The 25519-nt window shown below is 38.3% G+C and overlaps 1 protein-coding gene across 1 annotated transcript in view; it reads left to right on the plus strand.

Annotated features, from left to right (window-relative positions):
* The window catches only part of LOC126418731 (fasciclin-3-like), a 149908-nt gene that overhangs the window by 102306 nt on the left and 22083 nt on the right, over positions 1-25519 (plus strand). The window contains exon 10 of the mRNA XM_050085642.1: positions 13159-13195. Within this exon, the coding sequence (XP_049941599.1) occupies positions 13159-13195 (37 nt within the window). The remainder of the gene's footprint in view (positions 1-13158; positions 13196-25519) is intronic.

Genomic DNA, 25519 nt, shown 5'->3' on the forward strand with positions numbered 1-25519 from the left:
GATGCTGAAAAGTCAAATGATACATAAAGGGGCAGTCAAATGATAGTGAGACAGTTTGAAAAAAATTGAGTAAACTGTTTATTATTTCAAAGATAACCACTAAACCTGTTAATACATTCATCCCATTGTGAGACAAGATGGTCTGTGTGTTCATGGAAAAACATTTGTGGTTGCCTATGAAACCATGATTGTAAGCAGGCATGCACCTCTTCATCCGAAGCAAACTGCTGATGGACTGTATGGAGGATGTGTGACGGTTTCCCAGCCAAACTTTTGTAGCCTAGTTGAAACCACCTTGGCAGCATGTGGACCTGTTCACATCATCTACTCATTAAGATGTATTATCTTATGTTAAAAGTTTAACACAATAAGACAAGTATTACAGTTAAAAACTGTGTATTTGTCTTGGGGCAGCATAACTGATGGTGTGCAGATACCTAGACTTTATTCATCCAGTATTTGAGAATGGGAGCACTTAGCAACTTCAACAGACTAAACTCTGTCCGAACACACCTTAGAAGGCCCAGCAGTACCACCTGGCCGCTGTGTCATCCTCAGCCCACAGGTGTCACGGCATGTGAATATGGAGGGGCATGTGGTCAGCACAGTGCTCTCCTGGCTGTATGTCAGTTTATGAGACCGGAGCCACTACTTCTCAATCAAATAGCTCCTCAGTTTGCCTCACAAGGTCTGTGTGCAACCCGCTTGCCATCATCGCTTGGCAGATCGGATGGTCACCCATCCAAGTGCTAGCCCAACCTGACAGCACTTAACTTCGGTGATATGATGGGAACCGATGTTACCACTGTGGTAAGGCCATTGGCTCAACTTCAACAAACTATACACATAATTTCAAATCTTTATGAAATTTTTTCTCAGTGACACCCCTACAAAATGATGAAAGGAAAAAAGTTTATTGCTGGTTACATTTTCACTGGCATGCAATAAAACTTCAGCATCAGGCCTGATATTTTAATTTATTACTTCTTCACTACCAACTCTGTTCACAACACAGTTCGCACACAATATTCACATACACCACTGAACACACCTGCAAAATTACATCATTATATGACGTAGTTCAGGAGATGTGATATCATCATAGACATTTAAATGCATGAAAAACTACCCTCTGCTTAAAATGGTGCACAGTAAATCTTCAACATCAGGCATGAATTTTTAATTTTTTATTCCTTTACTACTAAACCTGTTCTCAATACACTTTGCAGACAATACTTGCATAATATCACTGAATATTGTACAACACGTAGTTCAGGAGGTATGGCATCATAAAGATTGAGATGCATGAAAAACTAGCTTTTGCTTAAAATTATGTGCAATTTTGTCATATTATATTCATCCAGTGTTCCACATTGAGACCACTTAGTAATTTACAACAAACTTTAAGCATAATTTCAAAATTTTTCTGAATCTCTTCCCGTTTACGTGCTTAACTTCAAATATTTAACACATTAACTCATTTGTAAAGTAATCAGACATTTGAAGCTGTTTTATACATGGGAATTCTATTCTTTAAGTTTACTCGTGGTTGCTAAAATTTGAAATTGACAACAGTGCGAGTTTTTGTGCAAGTGTAAGAGTATATAGAAAGGATAGGTTAATAGAAAATTGAAGGGGAGGAGGTTAGTGTTTAATGTCCCATTGACAATGATGTCATTAGAGATGGAGCACAAGCTCAGCTGGTCACTGTGGCCGAGTGGTTCTAAGCGCTTCAGTCCGGAACTGTGTGCCTGCTACGGTTGCAGGTTTGAATCCTGCCTCGGGCATGGATGCGTGTGATGTTCTTAGGTTAGTTAGGTTTAAGTAGTTTTAAGTCTAGGGGACTGATGACCTCAGATGTTAAGTCCCATAGTGCTTAGAGCCATTTTAGCCATTTGCACAAGCTCAGAATAGGGAGAAACAGAGAAGGAAATCAGCCATGTCCTTTCAAAGGAACCATCCCGGCATTTGCCTGAAACGATTTAGGGAAATCAGTGGAAACCTAAATCAGGATGACCGGACCTGGGTTTGAACCATCGTCCATCTGGATGCAAGACCAGTGTGAAAGAAAAAAGAAGTTGGTGTCTTGTCACAGTAGACAACAAACTCAAATCCATTGGTATAGAAAAAGCTGCATTTGAGATTGTTTCAGCAAGACTCAGAAATAAGGCTAAGCATAAATTTGTAATTGGAGCTTGCTATTGACCACCAGACTCACCACCAAATGCAATGGTATAGATTAGAGAAAACCTCAGCTTTATAGCATGGGTGTTCCCCAGTCATGCTGCCTTCGTTGAAGGAGACTTTAATCATCCAAAAGTCAATTGGAAAAATTACTGTCTTGTAAGAGATTGGCATGACAAAGCATCAGACTTTGAGAATGTCTATATTGAAATTGGAATCAGTGATGATGAAGCAGTTGCAGCACCTGTGATAAATCAAGTACAAAAGGTAGCTAAAACAAGTAAGTGCATTAAAATGTTTAGTAATCTGGATAAAGAAACAATCATGTCACATCTCAAAAAGGAACTCAAAACATTTACCCCTGTGATGGAACATGTAGAAAAACTATGACTTCAGATGAACTTCTCACTGTGCAGCAAATTGTGCACTGATGTGAAATTTTCTGGCACATTAAAATTGTGTGGTGGACCAGGACCCAAAACCAGGACCTTTGCCTTTCATGGGAAAGTGCTCTATGACTCATCTAGTGAAGCATAACTCATGACCCTCCCCGACAGCTTTATTTCCACCTCCTACCGCACGAGTTCCGAGTAATGGTCTGACACACACAGTTTTAATCTGCCAGTAGATTTCAACATTACCTCAGTTTAAAAGAATAGGTTGCAATGCATTGGATAGATATGTACCTAAAAAAGGAGAGTTCATTATGGAATTGATCCTCAATGGTATATGGCATTTAAAAAAAAAAAAAAAAAAAAAAACCTTCTAAAGAAACAGCAAGTACAGCATAATAGGTTCTCTCACAAAACTAATGAAATTCCGGTCTTAAGTAAAGAGCAGCACCAAAGTTAGTGTCAAGACATTCATGAATGTGATTGGTAATGACAATGAGGAAGATAGAGAAGTACAGCTCTAGTTTGCCTCTGAGCACTATGGGACTCAACTGCTGAGGTCATTAGTCCCCTAGAACTTAGAACTAGTTAAACCTAACTAACCTAAGGACATCACAAACATCCATGCCTGAGGCAGGATTCGAACCTGCGACCGTGGCAGCCTTGTGGTTCCAGACTGCAGCGCCTTTAACCACACGGCCACTTTGGCCGGCCCAGCTCTAGTTTAATTCTCATATCATTGCAACAATGAGTGATACAGAAAGTGTCAATGGTGTTGAGAAACAAGTAAAATCATTAAAATTAAAAAAGGCTCCAGGACCAATAGAAATCCTGCCACATTCTATAAATAATTTAAAGATAGATTAGCTCCCCTTTTAATCATAATTTGCCCCAGACTCCTTGACCCAAAAACTTGCCCAGTGATTGGAAGCACAAGTCACACATGTCTACAAGAAAGATCACAGAAGTGATCTACAAAACTATTGCTCTATCTCATTGATGTCTATCTCTTGTATGACCTAGAACATATTTTAAGCTTAAATATAATCAGGTACTTTGAAAAGAATACCCTACTCCATGCCAACAAGCATGGATTCAGAAATTATCGATCATGCAAAACGCAGCTTACACTTTTCTCACAGGATGTCCTGAATACCACGGATCAAGGCAATGAAGAGGATGCAGTATTTCTAGATTTCAATGAAGCATTTGACTTGGAACTACTCCAGAGATCATTAACAAAAGTGTGATTGTATGGTATATCAAACAGAATTTGATTGGACTGAGAATTTCTTTGTAGAGTGGATGTGAAGCCCTTATTTCAATAGTGGTACAACTCCAGATTTTACAAAAATAGAGGTAACCAAAATGGAGTTAACCACACTTTCATGTTCATACGAGTCCCTTGTAACTTATTTTAGAAGTGAGATGCCTTCAAGTTCATTTGTCTGCCAACAGAATGCACCACAATGCACACAAGTCAGTGAGACTATGCAGGACATTGTTTTAGTAGTGATTCAGATTCACGTTCTTCATAATGTTCTGATGAGGTAAATGTGACAGCATTAATATTACATGTAGAAAGAAATGGTAATCCCTTGTAATGAGCAATGGACTTCAATATTTCAGGTATTTCAATTACAGAATTGTCATAATTTATGTTTAACTTCAGACGTTGAAATGACTTAAATTGTAGGTCTACCACTATTGAAATAAGGCCTTCATGTTGCATGTTATCTCAGATGGAGAGTCATCAACAGCGGTAGAGGCAACTTTAGACGTGCCCCAGAGAAATGTGTTGATACCTTTGTTGTTCATATTGTTTGTTAATGACCTTACAGGCAATATTACCAGTGATCTCAGATTTTTGCAGATGATGTCATTATCCATAATGAAATATTATCTGAAAAATTCTGCGCAAACATTCAGTTATATCTTGATAAGATTTAAAAGTGAGTTGGTAACTTGCTTTAAATGTTCAGGAAAGTAAAAGTTTGGACGTCACAGTTTGAAACAGTTGATTCCGACGAACACTTGAGTTTAAGAATTTGTGAAGATATGGAACAGAATGATCACATAAGTAAAGCAGATGGCAGGCTTTGATTCATGATGAGGATACTGTGAAAATAACAGTCAGTCTACAAAGGAGGCTTGGGACTAAGAGGGACACTGAACATATACAAAGAAATGCAAATCAAATTGCCATAATTCTTTTCTCATGGGAAATTTTCAAGGAAAAGTTGAAAAACCTGAATTGGCAGACATTTGAAGATAGACACCAACTTTCTGCAAAAGCCTGCTACAATATTAATTCTTCATGCCCTATATATAACAGACAAATTACAGCACTAAAGGAGGCATTTAAGCAGTCTTTCTTCCCATATGCCATATCCTAACATTTGGTATCATGAATGAGATTTTCACTCTGCAGCGGAGTGTGCGCTGATATGAATCTTCCTAGCAGATTAAAACTGTGTGACCGACCGAGACTCGAACTCGGGACCTTTGCCTTTCGCGGGCAAGTGCTCTACCAACTGAGCTACCGAAGCACGACTCACGGCCTGTACTCACAGCTTTACTTCTGCCAGTATCTCGTCTCCTACCTTCCAAAATTTACATAAGCTCTCCTGCTAGGTTCGCAGGAGAGCTTCTGTAAAGTTTGGAAGGTAGAAGTAAAGCTGTGAGTACCGGACGTGAGTCGTGCTTCGGTAGCTCAGATGGTAGAGCACTTGCCCGCGAAAGGCAAAGGTCCCGAGTTCGAGTCTCGGTTGGGCACACAGTTTTAATCTGCCAGGAAGTTTCATGTGGTATCACGTTAAGAAGTACCATCCGCCATATCCTTCACAGTTGTTTGCAGACTACGTCTGTAGAAATAGATTCAGTAGGAAAAGAGTATCATTACATTGACTGTTTAACAGTGCCTTACCCATCACTTTCAGTTGCGATACCATATATACAATTAAAAATGATGTGAGACCTGAGTGTCTCCTGGCGTATAGAACTTTCAAATGACTTCTGGGAATTCAGCCAGGTAACACTTTCAGCGACTGCTGATATATCGGCGGGAGAACATCCTACCACTTTCAAGGCAAACTGCAATGGACAGGCGACGTGCATGCACATTTAAAACCTCGGTTCTCGGACTGATGCAGGAAAGATAACACACACACTAAACACTAGTGTCACCAAAGATGACCAAAGTCAGAGATATCGATAGACTACAAACTCGCAGGTGAGGTAGCATTGACTCTATCCCTCTGTTTTTTGACAAGGGAGAGAGCTGGATTCCAAACAGAGTCCAAACAAAAACCTCCATCCCTGTTAACAAGGTTGCTCACTAATTTAATCTCAACTGCCTCCTTAATAACACCATCCCAATAGCTGGACGTGCTTGCCAATATCTCGGTGTTATTATGTAACATGGGGTGACCAGTATCCAACCAATGTTCGGCAATAGCAGATCTACTTACTTGCTGTAATCGTGTGTGCCATTTATGCTCAGTACATTGGTCCTCCACGGTCCTGATAATTTGACCAATATATGCCATGCTGCAGCTACAAGGAATGCGATATAAACCCACCTTACGCAGATCAAGATAATCCTTAACAGAACTCAAAAGCACTCTAATTTTAGATGGAGGTTGGAAAACACATTTCACATCGTGTTTCCATAAAATACTACTGATCTTGTTGGAAGTGCTTCCTATGTAAGGCAAAAAGACGGTGGAGTTAGGTGTCGACTCAGAATTATTATCAATCACCCGATGTGTAGTTGGTTGATAGCGCAACGCATGTTCAGTCTGTCTATCACTATAAAAATTTTGATGAAACTTAACTTCAAGATGGGACAGCTCAGCTGGCAAAGTCTCAGCATCAGAAACGACATGTGCCCCGTGTACCAAGATACGAAGTACCCCTTCACGCTGAGCCAGATGGTGACAACTATTAGCCTGCAAGTACAAGTTGGTGTGAGTACATTTCCTGTAGACTGCATGTCCCAATGATCCATCATTCTTCCTCCTAACCAACACGTCAAGAAAGGGTAGGCAACCATCCTCTTCCACCTCCATTGTAAAATGAATGTTCGGGTGGATCGAGTTCACATGTTCTAGAAAGGCATTCAAATTCTCCCTACCATGAGGCCAAACAACTAAGGTATCGTCAACATATCTAAAGAAACAGGTGGGTTTCAGAGGCGCAGACTCCAATGCATGTTCCTCGAAGTCTTCCATAAACAAATTTGTGATGACAGGAGACAATGGACTACCCATTGCAACTCCATCTGTCTGCTCGTAATACTGGTCATTGAATAAAAAGTAAGTGGACGTCAACACATGCCAAAAGAGATTAGTTAATTGGTTCAAATGGCTCTGAGCACTATGGGACTTAACTTCTGAGGTCATCAGTCCCCTAGAACTTAGAACTACTTAAACCTTACTAACCTAAGGACATCTAACACATCCATGCCCGAGGCAGGATTCGAACCTGTGACCGTAGCGGTCACGCAGTTCCGGACTGTAGTGCCTAGAACCGCTCAGCCACCCCGGCCAGGCTTAGTTAATTAAGCACCAAACCTAGCCTCAATTAACACAATGAATCAGATAGAGGAACACAAGTAAAGGGAGAGACCACATCAAAACCCACTAAAGTATCAGAGTCATTCAACCACAGTCCCTCCAAATGACTTAAAAAATCAGCTGAGTTCTTGATATGATGTTCACACCGACCCACTTGTGCACACAATGGAGAAACAGAGACGCAAGATGCTCGGCTACATGATATGTCGGAGTACTGATATTACTCACTATAGGACGGAAAGGAACCCCTTCCTTGTGAACCTTCGGAAGGCCATATAACCTAGGGGGAACAGCACTGTAGGTGTTAAGGCTCTTGATAGTGTCCTGTGACAAACCGCTTTTCTTCAGGAGGCTGTTTGTCTTTCTATCAACACTTTTTGTGGGGTCAGCATCGATTCTGCGATACACTGAATCAGATAGTAAACATTGCATCTTTTGTACATAATCCTGTTTATTTAAAACAATGGTGGCATTGCCCTTGTCCACAGGTAAAATAACAATATCAGGATCAACTCTGAGAGAGCGTAAAGCAGCCCTCTATTCTGCTGTTACATTACTCTTGGGTAGACGAGCCCTAGTCAACACGTGGCAGCCTCTCTGCTAACCTCCTCTGCAGTGTCAGGAGGTAATTTGCAAACTGCCTGTTCAGTTGAACTAATAAAATCAACTACTGGCAAACTCTTCGAGTGGGTGCAAAATTTAAACCCTTCCCAAGCACAGATAAGGTTGCGTCGTCAAAAGATTTCCCTGTGAGATTTATCACAGAACGTCGAGATATAACATCAGACTCTGCGCGATGAAAACATTCAAAGTTTGCCAAATGCTGGGCAGTAATGGGATTGCTTGGACAGTGCCTCTGTTGCTTGGAAAGGGTTTAAATTTTGCACCCAATCTGAGGAGTTTGCCGGCAGTTGATTTTATTAGTAAACTACCTCCTGATGCTGCAGAGTAGGTTAGGAGGGAGGCATTCTATGTGTTGACTAGGGCTCGTCCAAGAGTAATGTAACAGCAGAAGAGAGGGCTGCTGTACGCTCTCTCAGAGTTGATCCTGATATTGTTATTTTACCTGCAGGCAAGGGCAATGCCACCATTGTTTTAAATAAACAGGATTATGTACAAAAGATGCAAAGCTTACTATCTGATTCAGCATATCGCAGAATCGATGCTGACCCCACAAAAAGTGTTGAAAGAAAGACCAACAGCCTCCTGAAGAAAAGTGCTTTGTCGCAGGACTCTATCAAGAGTCTTAACACATATACTGCTGTTCCCCCTAGGTCATATGGCCTTCCGAAGGTTCACAAGGAAGGGGCTCCTTTCCGTCTTGTAGTGAGTAACATCGGTGCTCTGACATATTGTGTAGCCAAGCATCTTGCTTCTCTGTTGTGTCCACAAGTAGGTCGGTGTGAACATCATATCAGGAACTCAGCTGATTTTTTACGTCGTTTGGATGGACTGCGGTTGAATGACTCTGATATTTTAGTGAGTTTCGATTTGGTCTCTCTCTTCACTCGTGTTCCTCTGTCTGATTCATTGCAGTTAATTGAGGCTAGGTGTGGTGCTGAATTAACTAATCTCTTTCGGCATGTGTTGACATCCACTTACGTTTTATTCAATGACCACTATTACAAGCAGACAGATGGAGTTGCGATGGGTAGTCGGATGTCTCCTGTGATGACCACAAATTTGTTTGTGGAAGACTTTGAGAAATGTGCATTGGAGTTGGTGCCTCTGAAACCCTCCTGTTTCTTTAGATATTTTGATGATACCTTCGTTGTTTGGCGTCACAGTAGGGAGAATTTGAATGTCTTTCTAGAACATCTGAACTTGATCCACCCGAACATTCGTTTTACGATGGAGGTGGAAGGGGATGGTTGCCTTCCTTTCTTGACATGTTGGTTAGGAGGAAGGATGATGGATCATTGGAACATGCAGTCTACAGGAAATGCACTCACACTAACTTGTACTTACAGGCTAATAGTTGTCACCATCCGGCTCAGCGTGAAGGGGTACTTCGTACCTTGGTACACATGGCACATGTCGTTTCCGATGCTGAGACTTTGCCAGCTGAGCTGTCTCATCTTGAAGTTACATTTTGTCAAAATGGTTATAGCGATAGACAGACTGAACGTGCGTTGCGCTATCGACTTACTGTACATCGGGTGATTGATGATAATTCTGAGTCGACACCTAAGTCTACTGCCTTTTGCCTTACATAGGAAGCACTTCCAACAAGATCAGTCATGAAACTTCCTGGCACATTAAAACTGTGTGCCCGACCGAGACTCGAACTCGGGACCTTTGCCTTTCGCAGGCAAGTGCTCTACCATCTGAGCTACCGAAGCACGACTCACGCCCGGTCCTCACAGCTTTATTTCTGCCAGTATCTCGTCTCCTACCTTCCAAACTTTACAGAAGCTCTCCTGCGAACCTTGCAGAACTAGCACTCCTGAAAGAAAGGATATTGAAGAGACATGGCTTAGCCACAGCCTGGGGGATGTTTCCAGAATGAGATTTTCACTCTGCAGTGGAGTGTGCACTGATATGAAACTTCCTGGCAGATTAAAACTGTGTGCCCAACCGAGACTTGAAGGTAGGAGACGAGATACTGGCAGAAGTAAAGCTGTGAGGACCGGGCGTGAGTCGTGCTTCGGTAGCTCAGATGGTAGAGCACTTGCCCGCGAAAGGCAAAGGTCCCGAGTTCGAGTCTCGGTCGGGCACACAGTTTTAATCTGCCAGGAACTTTCATATCAGCGCACACTCCGCTGCAGAGTGAAAATCTCATTCAAGATCAGTCGTATTTTACAGAAATATTATGTGAAATGTGTTTTCCAACCTCCATCTAAAATTAGAGTGCTTTTGAGTTCTGTTAAGGATGATATTGGTCTGCGTAAGGTGGGTGTATATCGCATTCCTTGTAGCTGCAGCATGGCATATATTGGTCAAACTATCAGGACCGTAGAGGACCGATGTACTGAGCATAAATGGCACACACGATTACAGCGGGCAAGTAGATCTGCTATTGCCGAACATTGGTTGGATACTGGTCACCCCATGTTATATAATAACACCGAGATATTGGCATGCACGTCCAACTATTGGGACAGTGTTATTAAGGAGGCAGTTGAAATTAAATTAGTGAGCAACCTCATTAACAGCGATGGAGGCTATTGTTTAGACTCTGTTTGGAATCCGGCTCGTTCCCTTGTCAAAAAACAGAGGGGCAGAGTCAATGATACCTCACCTGCGAGTCCGTAGTCTATCGATATCTCTGACTTTGGTCATCTTTGGTGACACTAGTGTTCAGTGTGTGTGTTTTCTTTCCTGCATCAGTTCTATAACAGAAGTTTCAAATGTGCATGTACGTCACCTGTCCGTTGCAGTTTGCCTTGAAAATGGCGGGGTGTTCTCCCGTCGAAATATCGGCGGTCACACTGAAAGTGTTACCTGGCTGAATTCCTGGAAGTTATTTGAAAATTAAAAACGATTTTAGATGCATCCATAACTGTTAATAAAATCATACCTAGTAGAGAGCAAGCTGATGGTAATATTAAGGCATAATTATACAAAATAACATGTTGTTGGAAGTGACAAACAGTTTCCCAATAAATGAATGATTAAGCATGAACTACCAAGGGCCTATTTTTCTTATTCTTGCTGATGATATACATTGATGAGCCAAAACCCTATGACCACCTGCTTGATAACATTTTGGGCCATCTTTGGAATGCAATGCAGCAGCAATTGTGTGTGTCATGGATTTGACAAGTTCTTGGAATGTTTCTTGAGGTATAGCCAGATGTCTAGGCACAGGTCACACAGTAAGTTCTTGGAATGTTTCTTGAGGTATAGCCAGATGTCTAGGCACAGGTCACACAGTTCCTATAAATTGCAGGCTTATGGTTTGTAGCAGCAGGGCTGGTGCCCAGTAGCATTCCAAAAGTGTTCCATCATGCTCAGATCAAGCTAATTTTGTGCTCGAGACATCAATGTGAGTTCACTATCAAACTCCTTGAAACCCTCTATCAGATCATGGCCATGGGACATGAACAGTTATCTGTCTGCTATCATCATCAGAGAAAGACATCAAGAATGAAGAAATTCAGGTGGTCCAGAGACAAATTCACGTAGTCTGCAGCTTATTATGACAGGTGCTCAGGTGGATGTCCCCCAGAATCTCTGGCACAGTGCATGTCTTGAGCACATCTGAATGACTAAATTTTGAGACACAACCATACTGCATATCAAGATATAACCATCGACCAGATGCAACAAAAATCATGACTCAATCGACCAGGTGACACATTTAGAGTATGGTCCAAGCAGCCATTCACCTGAATGATGGTGTATTAGGGTGTGACCTTCAGTCTATCTGGTATAAAATGAAACTTGATTTATCCAATCAAATGACACATTTCCATTGATCAACAGTTCAGTCTTGATGATCTTGTACCCAATGTAATTGTAACTGACAATGCTGTTGGGTCAGCATGGGAAAATGTAGATGACCTCTGCAGCAGAGCCCCATGTTCCAACAATGTCTACTTAATTGTGTGCTTCAAAACACCTGAGCCTACACCAGCCATAGATTGCCACATAGCCTGCTTTAGAGTAGACAAATCTCCAACTTAACACTTTCTGTGATGATGCTCGGATGACTGCCGCCTTGTTGTGTACTTGTGGTTTCACTGTCCCTCAAACACTTCTTGCAGTTGCTCACAGTAGCACTTCACAAACAACTGACCAACTTATCACTCCCAGGCACCAGACCTAATAACTTACCCTTAGTCAAAGTTGCTGACATCAGTGGAGTTCCGCATTTGCTGGCTGTATCATCGCTAGAATGATTTCTCATTCACCTGTGCTCTACTTACATACTTTCCATACTGTGTCACATGCTCTCAACACCACCAGATGACATTCAAATTCATGTAGGCAGTGGTCATAATGTTTTGGCTTACCAATGTGTATTGCACAATATATATGTGGATTTGTAGTTCCTTAAAACGATTTCTGCGTGTGGTTATAAGGTGGACTCTGCTAGTGATTCTTACAACTTGTTCCTGTCCATATAGCAGTTTGCTAGTCAGTGGCTGATTTCCCCAATAGAAGAGAGAGAGAGAGAGAGAGAGAGAGAGAGAGAGAGAGAGAGAGAGAGAGAGAGAGAGAGAACTGCTGGCAAAGAGGTGGGAGCATTTCCAGACATCATATTTGTGTCAAGTTACAGCTGCAGATAGAATGTCCTGATAACTAGTTTACTAAATAAGGCAATAGTAAGCAAAAGATAACTGTGCTGAGGTACCTACTCAACAGGAACATGATGCAATGGTGTTCCTCACAGAGTACAACCAGTATCCTCCACCAAAATTTAAGCATATTATCATTAGTGATTATGTGGTGTTATCCCAGAAACAGATACAGCTTGGGAAACACATGAATCTTCCTGTTTTTGTACATATTGGATTATTCTAAAAATATTATGAAAAGGAAAGTTACTACTCACCTTATAGTGGAGATGCTGAGTCGCAGATAGGCACAACAAAAAGACTGTCACATATAAAGCTTCCGGCGAGTAAGGCCTTACTGGTTGAAAGCTTTATTTGTGACTATCTTTTAGTTGTGCCTTTCTGCAACTCACCATCTCTGCTATATGGTGAGAAGTAACTTTCCTTTTCTTAATATCCATCCTGGATTTACCACTGGATTATTCTACATAACTGAGCACTCATCATCATAATGTAAAAGAGGGTGCCAGAGTGAAGATTGAAATGTATGGAATCTGATAGCTCATAACAAAGTATGTTAGCAAAGGAAACTGATGTCATATAAGTATATTTAAAACTTGAATAAAATAGGGCAGGATAAGAAAATGTAGCATTAATGACAAAAGGAAATTGGTGTTGTTAATATTGTATATGGTACCAAGTTTATTTTTGCAAAATTTCTGAAAAGGTTTAATGGTAAGAATAATTCTTAGCTTATTCGTTTTTCTGACACTTCTGTTCCAGGTGGAGTATCCTCATCGCGAAATGACATTCGAGAGTCGTAAGTAGTTCAAATCGTAATTCTACTTAGCATAAAGTAATAAGTCAGAATATATAATCTAGCAAATATACATTTTAAATTCATTATTTAACTACTTCCAGAAATACTAATGTTGATTTCGTACTGAGAGATCATATATCATCAGTCCCATTCAAAGTGAAAGAATAAATATTGAATGAATCACACTGGAAATAATCATAACTCTTTAGAGTTCACTGTTTCTCACTGAAAATCCCAATGGGATTTGAAAATCGTATAAATTTCCTACTATTTATTAATTCAATTTGTAACATTTTGTGCAGAGGGTGAAGTGCAAGAACGATCACAACATTGCAGAAATAGCAAGAAGTGATACCAGATAACAGGAGTGTAGAGGAGGAGCATCAAGACAGTTTGAGAATCCAGTTAGATGCATTAGAATAAGGCATATGGTAACACATTAAAAGATGAAAACCATTGTAGCTGCATTATGTGGAAGTTTGGAGACAAAATAATGTTATGATGGGGAAAAAGAGTAAGCAAAATTGGAAAGATTCAAGATCAGGAAGAATGTTGTGACTGTGTGATGAATGAAAATTAAAAAAAAATAATTTAATAGATGAGAAGCAACATGAGATTAAGACTGCTGATTTTAGATTTCAGTTCAATTAAAGATACTATCAAGACTTTGAAGAATGTCAAAATGTAATCTATGTCTTCAGAGATTACACAGTTAGTGTTTAGGTGACATGTCTTGTGATCTTTGAGTAATGTAAGATCTTCACAATCACAGAGATGAGAAAGACTTTTAATTATCATTTCGTGTAGAAATTAAGTCAGTAATTCCAACATATACACATCTCATGTCTTTTGATCTACTCATCAACTCATTGAACATAGACTCTACTGAGTGACGCACGTGGAACTTTACTGTCTTTTTGTGTTTCTCAAATATTACCACTCCTTGACCACTGCCATATTAATTTAATTCTCATGGTCATCAGTCTTCCCAATTGGTTTGATGTGCTTCACCACAGTTTCCTCTGTTATGCCAACCTCTTCAGCTCCGAGCAGCACCTACTCGCAATGCCTTTGTTTGTGTTGTACGTATTCTAATCTCCGTCATCGCTTACAATTTTCGCCCTCTATAGCATCCTGTAGTACAGAGGAAGTTATTCCCTGAGAACCTCCTCATTTCTGTACATTACTTTTCAAAAACTTTGATTCTCTTTTTTTCTGGTTTTTGCTTAGTCCATGATTCAGTTCCATACAGTGCTGTTCTCCACACATCCTCATACATTTATTTCTCCACATAAGGCCTATGTTTGATACATATATTCAAGGACATACCCAATGAAGGGCAGGGGAAGATAGCTTCACCCCCACCGCTTCTATAAAAAAGCCGGTGTGAACCTAATTTTCATCTTGCCCCACCAGACAGAGAGATGTATTAATTCAATATCAGTTTGAAGAAAGTTAAAACATGTAACAAATACTGACCAGTAGCAAGTGTTCTCAGAGCCATTTGGCCATTTTCAATGAAATTACAAAAATTATATTTGCTTCATTCACTGCAAAACTAATAGAGGACCCCCTCCCCCCAAATCTCAGGTCCTGGGTACATGCTTACTAGTAAACTCCTTTTTGTTATGAATTCTCTCCTTGCCTAAGCTAGTGCACTCGATATTCCATTTCATTCATCTTTTATCAATTATTTTGCTTCTGTGGTAGCAGAATTCCTCCACTTTTGTCTACTATGATCGTCAGTTAAGATGCTAAGTTTGTTGTTAATCTCATTTTTGTTTGTCCTTAATACTTTTGTCTCTCTTTGATATACTCTCAGTTGATATTCTATGCTCAGTAGGCAATTCATGCCATTGAACAGGTCCTCTATTATCTCATCTTCATGGAAGACACAGCAATGTCATGACCAAATCTTATCACTGATATTCATTCACCCTGAATTTTAATATGATCATACGAAAATAATGTGTCTGCTATGGTTTGATAGGTGATCCAAATAAATAATCATTTGTATACTTTAATGTACAGAATTAACATTTATTCTCCCATGTAAGAATACAAGAAATTTCAACAAAACAATGCAACAAAAAGCCCAGACCAGAACTTACAAGAGAACAACAGATATAAAAATGAGTGCCAGAGACGTCAGGTGTAAGCATCGCTGATCTCACAACACCCAAGCACAAAAATTCTTCACAGCCAAACTGTCTTATGATTCTGATAGAATACATTTTTTTTAAATATGGAAACTACGTTAATCTACAACATCATATTTTAATTGACATCATGTCACTACTGGCTTATTGTCTAATTTCTACATTCTGTATTTTACCATGTAAACCATATCCATTCTTCACAAACATTTTTGCCAGGACCTTATAGTCATCTGTGCTGCATGTCCACTTGAAAAAAAAAAAAAAAAAAAAAAAAGAAGCTGTGAAAGAGAGAAACTTGGCATGAATTCAAAACAGGTGATTGTAAAAGTTAGTTTGTGAAGGAAAAGGGAAACCTCTTCCATGACATTTCAGATGAACTGCCAGATGTCAGTAATTTGCTGCTACAATATTTTGACATAAAGTCTTCTGGCCAACTTCAAGAGTATACACCTGAAATGGCCAGAAGATTCTGCCTTGAAATGTCATGGTAATAAGTTACTGATATCAGGCAGTTCACCTAAAATTTCACATAACTGTCTGTACACTGAAAAAGTTCTAAATTTCACAAGTGTAACCCAATTTGATAGTAATTAAACAAATAAAGCAAAGAAACCACAATTGAAACTTAGGTTCTTTCATAGTTATTTAATCATTCCCCATGTTCTTCAGATCCCATCATGAAGAAGAATGACCTGGATTGTGGAACTAGTCAAGTTATGCAGAAACGGAGGGAAAGCAACCATTTCACATTGATTCTGTACGCTGATGCTCAGCTGTTATGCTGATATTTAAGCCTAAGCATTGAAAGCAGTCAGATTAACAGTTGTACAAAATGTGCAAGAATTTATTTCAGAATCAGATTTGACTTTAAAGGTCTTAATATCAGTAAAGCTCAACTAAAACAGTTTCTCAGTATCTTTTTCTCCAAGCCCTCATCAGTTTACATCTGCGCTATCATATTCCATGTCTGCACCATATGTATTTTCTCCATTGTGCCTCTGTCACAGCACATTGCAAGCACATTTTTGTTTTCTCCTTTGCTTGTATCACAAAAGGACTGAAGGCTGATGCTTACCTTGCATTTGACTTGTTTCGGATCCACTAGATGCTCAATGTTGTTGTGTAAAGTGATTAGTGATAAACTTTCACTCAAAGAGATAAACTTTCACCCAAACAATAGCTATGCCATAATATATGCCTTGATATTTCATGACAATATTTCGATATAATTAGCAATAATATGTTTCATGTTAAGTACTGTGACAGCTTAGCTAACACAATTAACATCTGAGCTAAATGTTCTTAATTTTGGGACTTAATGATTTTTTTTATTCTTTTCTATTGCAATTTGTAACATAAATGTGACTGCATGCAGCATAATAATAATTTAGAATCATCATATGAATGGCTTGAGCTTTAATAAGCAGTTCACTTCAACTTGTCATTGTGTTTCCATATACCAGAAATATAGGACCTATGAGCAAAAATGATGCTAGTCTGCATTTTAAAACTTTTGGTCAGATAATTTATTGAAAGTATCTGTTGTTGAATCTATTTTTATGCTGATTCTAGATATAACTACTGTTTTGTGTATCATGTCAGGTTTTTATACAAAATAAGAAGTAATATTTTGACTATTTTTCTGACCCCGTAAATGTATTCTAACACCATTTCAAACAAGGTGAGTTTTTAATCAAAATACATTTAAAAAACAAAATAGATTTAAAAAATACTCCTCAAAACTCCCCTAATTTGTTTTCGACTGCCTTGTATGAAAACAAGAAGTGAACAGTGTTCCATTAATTTTTAAACTTTCTCTTCTTTGATTTCCTTGCACATCTTTGTATATAATGACTGTCCCTCTTCAACATCCAACAATAGTCGACCATCATAGCTGCTCTCCAGTGGCGCTAGTATGTCCTCTCCATCTCCTTAATATCTTGTTGAAAACGTTCACTCTGATCTTCAATACAACACCCCAAAACCCCAAATTTTCCAGAAAGCAGTCGATATGTGAGATTAGAAAGTGGACTTTCACACTCATGTTATAACCATCTTCTTGAAATTTTGCACCTTTTTTCAACAATGGCCTTTTAGGTAAGATCTTCGTTATTCTACGGAAAGTTCTCAGTAACTGATCTGAAGGCGGTCAAGCACCTTTTTCTCTTTTCTTCATTGTCTTCTCAGAATCTTCATCCCTCATCAATTTATTTATTTGTAGACTAAAAAAATTCTAGCTTTGTTTTTTTCGTGTGGTGAAGGGAAATTTCTTGGAAAGGTACTTGAAGCAGGGTCCATCCTGTGGTGAAACCTTTACAAATTACTTCATTAAGTCCAATTTTATTTGTAGAGGTGGAAGAAAGACTTCTTTGTTCTACAAGCAGTTCATGCAGGATATTTTTAGTCATGGGCACAAAATTTCTCCACTCTGTCCAAACTCCCATACTCCAATGTATTTGCCTTAACTGACTGTCCCATTCGCATAGACAGCAGGGTATTTTTGTGAACCCAGCTTGTTGTTCTAATAGTATTCCATAACTTTGAAGTCACTGTGGATAAGACAAGTATGTTCCTAATAAGGGATACTCATTAAGAGTACCTTCATGTTCTCATATGTCGCTTTCATTTAAACTTAATGGGCCACAAGAATGAACCCATATGTGTTTCCATTATGCAGTAACGCAGCTTTCAGCCCTTGATTGATGAGTCTAGAAAAATCTCCACTGTGTATAATCATGTTCAATGCCATAGAGGAGCATTAATTCATTTATATTATTGCAGTAAATCAAGGACTCATTCAGTGAAAATAAATGAACTAACTCTTTCTCTCTATGTCTGTACAATGAGTTATGTGTTCCTTGTTCGAGAAGACTCTTACTTTTTAACTGGGAGCCAAATAGTTCTGCAGATTCCTTAGGCAACTTCAAATCTTGTACAAGAGCATTGAGTTCACTCTGAGAGAACAGTTATGGAGTGAAGTCATATTCAGACTGGTGGATATCAGTATTGCCTTCAGTAATTGCATCAGCTTTATTTTCTTCTTCATCTTTTGCCACGTTCTCTGCAGCAGCTGGAGGAAGAGGAGCAATCAGATTGTCTCCATGTGCAAATTGGCCGAATGGTTGAATCGATACTTGGATACACAATTTGTCTCTTATTTTTTGAACTGAACCCCTGAATAATAACTAAGCGGAAGTAACAGTCATTAAGGTGACTTTTAGGCTCTGCCTACACCACTGGAATCATCAATGACATGCGTGTTTTCTTTCCCTTTGTCCACAATCTTAACCTTTCTGCACAACAGCGGCAAACTGTCTCTGGTGCCCATCCCTTGTCCTGGTAATCAAGTTTCATTTTAAAATAAACATGGTAAGCTTTTCACACAAAGTCTGCTTAGCCTCTACATAATTCCCAGAAATGTAACAGAAAATGTTTAGGTTCTTTACACACTTGCCTGTTGACATTGTAGTAACTATCAACAGTAGGCGAAGTGTTGTATTAATATTGTCTTAAATATACAGAATAATCACATTATAGCACTGGTAATCCGAGCCTGTTAGATAAGCAGTGCTTTCGGCATCACACAATAACAATTAGCATCAACAGATATATAACAACGTAAGGATATACAGGGCCTTATTGAGAAGGTTCCCTCCAACAATATGCATAACCTACTGGCACAGCAATATATCACTGAAGTCCAATCGCAGAAAAACTGTACATGATAGCCAAAAACTGAAAACAGATTTGTAATCAGCATAAAAAGTTGAGGTAGTATCACATATTAGTTTTCAGTCATCTGATACCATGCAGACTAACGTAATAGTAGCTGATAATTTGAATTTGTCCTAACACTAACTGTTGAGTATTACTTTTGTTACTACTAACTGATAATTACTAATGAGTCTCTTGCATACCATTGCATGATAATCTTAATTTTGTTTTTGCATCTTGGGTGGCTTTCTATCAGGCAATAACCAGCAAAATAACCAGCTATACTAGAACATGGATTAATTTCCAACCATGTAAAGTGAATGAGCAGCATATGCATAAAGCAGCACATGCATTTGCATATAAAACCCACCAGCTTGCAATGAAGATGCATGTCTCAGTTTTGAAATATAGATAAGGAAATTGTTCATGTCAACACTCATATCTGAAATGCATTTGTTCCTGCTGGACACAGCTTTGTTGTTTGTGCTGATATTTTTTGCTCTTTATGTACAGCCACAAGAATTTTAAATATGTTTTGATCTTTGCAAGCTAAATTTTTAATAATAAACTTTTTTGCAATGTATAGCAAAAAACAATACATTTCACTCTTAATGCTTCACAGTCTAGTAAGTCTTTATGCATACTCTATGTCCATATTCTCAGCTTATAATTTCATGCCGGCTAATAAAGTGTTTATGTTATTTTTATTTTTTCAATGTTACTGTACATAATGCTGTTTTTCATCATGTCTCATTCACAAGCTTAATTACTGAAAATGAACATAATGTGCTTTGATGGTCAACAATGATTTGGAAAATAGGCTTACATATGGCAAAAGTATTTTAGAACATGCAGTTTTCTGGGCGGCTCTGCCAAAATTTAGCCTTTTCTTTGCTTAGTATCATTCAGTTATGGCTATTTTATCTCCTTAGGTCACTATATCTCTCTTTGTTGCTCCCTATTTGACAGTTTTGAGAAATAAGGGGCTCCTCCTTTCCTCCAAGTCACTCATTTAAAAAGATTATGGCTTAAGGCTCCTTGGGGTACCACATACATGACTGAGATTACCATTTTCTTTAAAGTAGTTATTTTCTTTGAAACCATTTTGGTGATGCAAAAGATGATATATATTATAAGGGGCAGTCAAATCAAAATGAGACAAATAAAAAAAAGTAAGTAAACTGTTTATTATTCCAAAAGTAATTGCCTTAAGTGTTAATACATTTATCCCACTGTGGGATAAGGTAGTCATTGCTTTCATGATAAAATGTTTAAGGTTGCCTATGGAACCGTGATTATACCCAAGAGTGCACCTGTAATTGTTTGAATCAAATTCATGGCTAGGTATGTCTTTCAACAGGGCTCCAAAAATATGGAAATTGCCTAGGGAGAGATCGGGACTGTATGGAGGATGTGTATGGCCTTCTCAGTGAAACTTCTGCAATGTAGTCAAAATAACCTTGGCAACTTGTGGGCAGGCATCTTGTTAGCATGTTGTTTCAGGTATGTTGCAGAAGTTTCACTGGGAAACCCTTACACATCCTCCATATAGTCACTATATCTTTCCATATGATTTCCGTATTTTTGGAGCCCCAAAGACAGAGATTTGCAGGCGTTGGTTTGCTTCAGACAAAGAGGTGCACGCCTGGGTACAATCAAGGTTCAGTAGGCAACTGCAAACAATTTTCCATGAAGGCACTGACCATCTTGTCTCAAAGTGGGATAAATGTATTAGCAGTTAAGGTTATTCCTTTTGAAATAATAAATGCTTTACCAGTACTTTCGAAATAATAAATGGTTTACTTACTTCTTTTCGTATCTACCTCATTTTCATTTGACTGCTTCTTATATATATTAAGTAGTGAAATAGAACTTTGAAACTGTGAGATCTGCATAGTGAAGGTTAATCTTTAAGGCAGATGTTGCTAATGATGGCCTCCTTTTTTCTAAAGGAAATGCTGCTCTCAGTTCCTGTTGCTGCTTATGTAAACACAATCACTGGAAATGAAAGTAGTTGGATTGGGAATGATGATGCTAATGAGTGTTGTATTGTTTTATTTTATTTTTATTTTTTCCTTATATTCCTGCAATATATATACATATGATATTTTAGTGGTGTAATGAAAGGTTGCTGGGTGACTTATGAGGTGAGGGGGTGAACTCTGCAATTTTAGGTCTAATGATATATTATTTTATTAACTACAGATTTTACACAAATTTAAATAGTTCTTATATAAACTGCATGTTTGACCATCAACCGCTTTTATTTTAAACCCAAATTTTGACCCATTTCAGTCAAGGACCATCTTCAAGGACAAGGTTTAAAATAGTTCAAGCCACAACATTACATACGTAATTACTTAAATAGTGTGTATGCATGTCACAAATATCAATACACGACACAAGACTTTCAGAAGCAAAGACATCTTCTCTTCAGTACTGCTCTATGTATATTTGTTATTAGTATGTTTGCTTCTAAAAGTCTTGTGTCGTATATTGATATTCATGACATGCTTACACATTATTTCAGTAATGACAAATGTAATGTTATGGCTTAAACCATTTTAACTGTTATCCATGAAGATGGTCCATGACTGAAACCAGTTGGTATTAGAGTTTAAAATAAAAGCAGTGGATGGTCAAACATGCATTTTATACATTACTTGCTGGCTGTTGATAATCACCTTCCAAAAATGTTTACATAGTTTTTGTGTAGTTACAAAGTAGAGGAATATGTTAGTTTTCACTGGGATTAGATGTACAGGGTGGTCTGAAACAACCTGAAAAGTTTGTAAAGGTGTTGCAGGAAAGGATATGCTGAGAAATAATTGTTCAGATAAATATTCAATATGGTGCTCCATTTCTGAGTTATTTAGCATTGAAGTTAGCCAGTCAGACAATAATGTGCACAAATTCCAGCAGCCTGCCAAAGACAGTGTTGCCAGACATTTTCTTCGTTTAGTTTCCTCAAACTGAACAAACATAATTTTTGCTCATCTAGGTTAAATTTATTGCTTCCAAAAAAGGCACATTTAAACTGCTAATACTCATTTGAAGAGGTGATAACTCACAGACCCACCCATGTCTGTGCATTACTTCATTTTAGCACACGCAAGTACTTGAATTTGCGTGCAGAATGACCTGGCTAACTTCAATGCTAAATAACTTGGAAATGGTGCAATGTATCAGATTTTTTTCTAAACAATTATTTCTCAACACAACCTCCCCTGCAACACCCTTACAAGCTTTTTAGACTCTTTCTGACCATCAGAAACACATTAAGGCTATGGAAATAAAACACTGTAATGTACAGAGCAACCCTAAAGTCTGTTAACATTTTAAAATGCACCAATTCATGGAATAAAGTAGGTAGAGAAGTAAAACTTGACTCAATGCCTGAAGTAAGATGGGGTTTTATTGAAACCAAAAATGAGATATGTTACAGAATCACATCATCCCCAGCCTGGCTGATAAACAACCACCAGATGATATGACTTTCATGCAGGATGCACTTCACCCCCTACTGCCATACATGTGAAAGATCTCTTGTACACATCATTTGTTGGGAATTGCGTGCTGAGTCGCCACTTCTGTCATATTTGGCTTCCCAGGCCCCTGACCTCAGTCCGCTTGATTATTGATTGTGGTGTTACCTGAAGTCACAAGTCTACTGTGATCCTCCAACTTCATTAGGGATGCTGAAAGACAACATTCAAAGACAATTTCTCATCACCATACCTACTAACATGCTGTACAGTGCTGTTCACAACATTGTCCCTCGACTGTAGGACTGTTGATGAGTGATAGCTGATATGTTGAGCATTTGTTATTAAGAACATATTCTTTCCTAAAAATCAATCGTAATGCTAACCATTGCTTTTGTATCGTATGGAGTGCCATCTGCCGGTCATTTCATGCCCATTTTCTTGTGTTCAGCAAAATCCCATGTCATGTCATGCATGTGTTCCAATTTTTACCTCTCTACCTACAATATTCCATGAAGTATTGAATTTTCAAATGTTAACAGACTTTCGGGTCACCCTGTACATAGAATCTGAAAGGTGCTGGTTGGAACAAAAACAATGGATGGAGTCACTGTAACCAGTCACCATATACTTATAGGTAAATCACTGGGCAGTCAACAGGCTGATAATCAATGCTGAAATCAATAAAATGTACTTAAGCAGAGGTGACAAATGACATGGCTGCTTTCACAGGTGGCCTTGATTCTGATGGATAGGGTATTATCCCTGTTGATTGGACTGGAACAGAATGTGCTGGGTGGTTGAATAAGGACTTGTCTTGCACATGGTACTTTCTCCTTTATATGATCCATGTGGCAAGGAGTTGGTGGTAGGTTTGGCATAATGGTGGCCAGGATATTTCATAGCATGAGTGGGCAGCAGAGCACCAGTTTGGAAGAGGTGGGAAAGATTTTAGAAAGGATATTCTTCAGTTCAGAGAATGATGAAAAGTAGTCAAAGCCTTTCTGAAACAAGTTAACCACATCTTTTGCCTGGATGGGATGAGTTGCAAATGAACTGTTGCCTGTTCTCCCTTAATTTCTTTCTAATAAAACATTTTAATTCCGACCCTCAAATCCAGGGCTGTATTATGTATTCTTGTCATCCAACGTTCCATCAGAATCATTCTCTAAAAGAATGAAGGAATGAAAATAAAATTTATCCTTTCATTCACCTGCAGGATAGCATCCTTCAGGATGAGGTCTATTGAATGTAAATTTTGAAGGCATTCATAACAACAGAACTGTGTGTTTTGGCAAGAGTTTTCTGCATGTTGGCTTTCATATTCAGCAGTTTTGTTTTTTCATTTAAAGTGACTTATAGACCTTTATATGACAACTGTATCTGCAGAATATGATTGCATAACAATTCAATATCTATTTCACTTCAGTTTTGGTTCATTTTCTATGAGTGGTGGTCTGGCAAAACAAGAGAGATATCTGTTTCTTTAAAGGAAACTCAATTTGAAGCTGCGAAAACCCTAAGGTGGTTATTTTGCTGGTTCACATTTACTGTCTCAGTGGTGGATGGATACTGTGATTTACTGTTCTTTTTTTCCAGAAAAAGTTTCTTGCCCAAAGGACAGAGTACTACTATGAATCAAGACTCTGAAGGGAATGGTACTAACATGTACTCTTCTACAACAAATAATGAAAGGGAAGCAAATGGACAGTGATTTTACACAAAGTGCACATGCTGTGAAAAGATTAAAGTGAATATTGGCTTAAGGAAATCAGAATTTTTTCTGAGGAGTTGATAATTAGGAACAGAAAAATTTTGATTAATTCAAAAACTAAAGTTAATATCTGTGTTAATATAACTGAAGATGGTTAAGTTTTAATTAAATTACATCTTAAATGGTAATAATCATCTTCATAACTGACAAAGTTTCACAGAGCTAGGGAATAGTCATAGCCCATTGAAATTACCAAAATTCAGTTCAAACAAAGACAAGATAATGCACAATCTTTCTGTTGGATCAGTGCTTATGTAAGTCGGATGACAGAACAGACTGGAGTTCCCCACTGTATGAGTAATGTTCGTGTAAACTGTGGTCTCAAACATTGAAAATGCAACCTCTGTAATGTGGTAGCTTTTAGATGATGATGTACGATTTGAATAAACAATACAGTGAAAGAAAGTGATTATTTAACTGTGTGAACTGGTTAATGATATTAACGCAACTTTTTTTCTATATTGTGTGTGTAACATTTAACACTATTTTGGCTTTATAGCTACCATAATTGTTTATGTAGAAAATCATAATGTACTTAAGTTTTCTTGTGGTTAGTTTGTTATTAACACAAGAAGGAACCCTGGTATATTTCTGTGTTATCATCCATAATAATTAACATAGTATAAGGGTTTCTTTCTGTATATTAATGTTTCAATATTTATTCTTGAAGACATGCTTGTATTCTATTGATACAAAATATTTTGCTTTACTTTCCCTAGTTTGTCTAATAAAACTTAACACTATTTCTAAAATTGCATTTTCATGTACTTAAGTTACTTATCCATCTTCACTGCTATTTATCCAGAATTGCTTGATCTGATGTAACCTAAGAGGCAGGTGACAGTCAAAGGATTCATTCAAACATTCACTGTCTGAAATTGTGTGTCCTTCTCTTCCCCTGTGAATAACTATTAATTTTAGCACTGAAAGAGTTTTTAACTATTGTTTCAAGTATCACTAACATGCATGCAATGGTGACAGGTTTTATATTAGTTACTACTAATAAACAAAAAGCTGTCTGGATTTGGGTACACCATGATTAATTGACAAAGAAACTGAATTTAAGAAACAGATGAGATAGTGAATGTTCATGCCCTGTAATGAATGGTAACAGTGTCTGTACTCCTTATATTTTAAATCAGGTACATTATTAACAGATCTAACAGTAGGTGTACTCTTCTGCTGAGAGTTC

This window comes from Schistocerca serialis, chromosome 9, assembly GCF_023864345.2.
Source record: "Schistocerca serialis cubense isolate TAMUIC-IGC-003099 chromosome 9, iqSchSeri2.2, whole genome shotgun sequence".
In the NCBI taxonomy this organism is placed as follows: Eukaryota; Metazoa; Arthropoda; class Insecta; order Orthoptera; family Acrididae; genus Schistocerca; species Schistocerca serialis.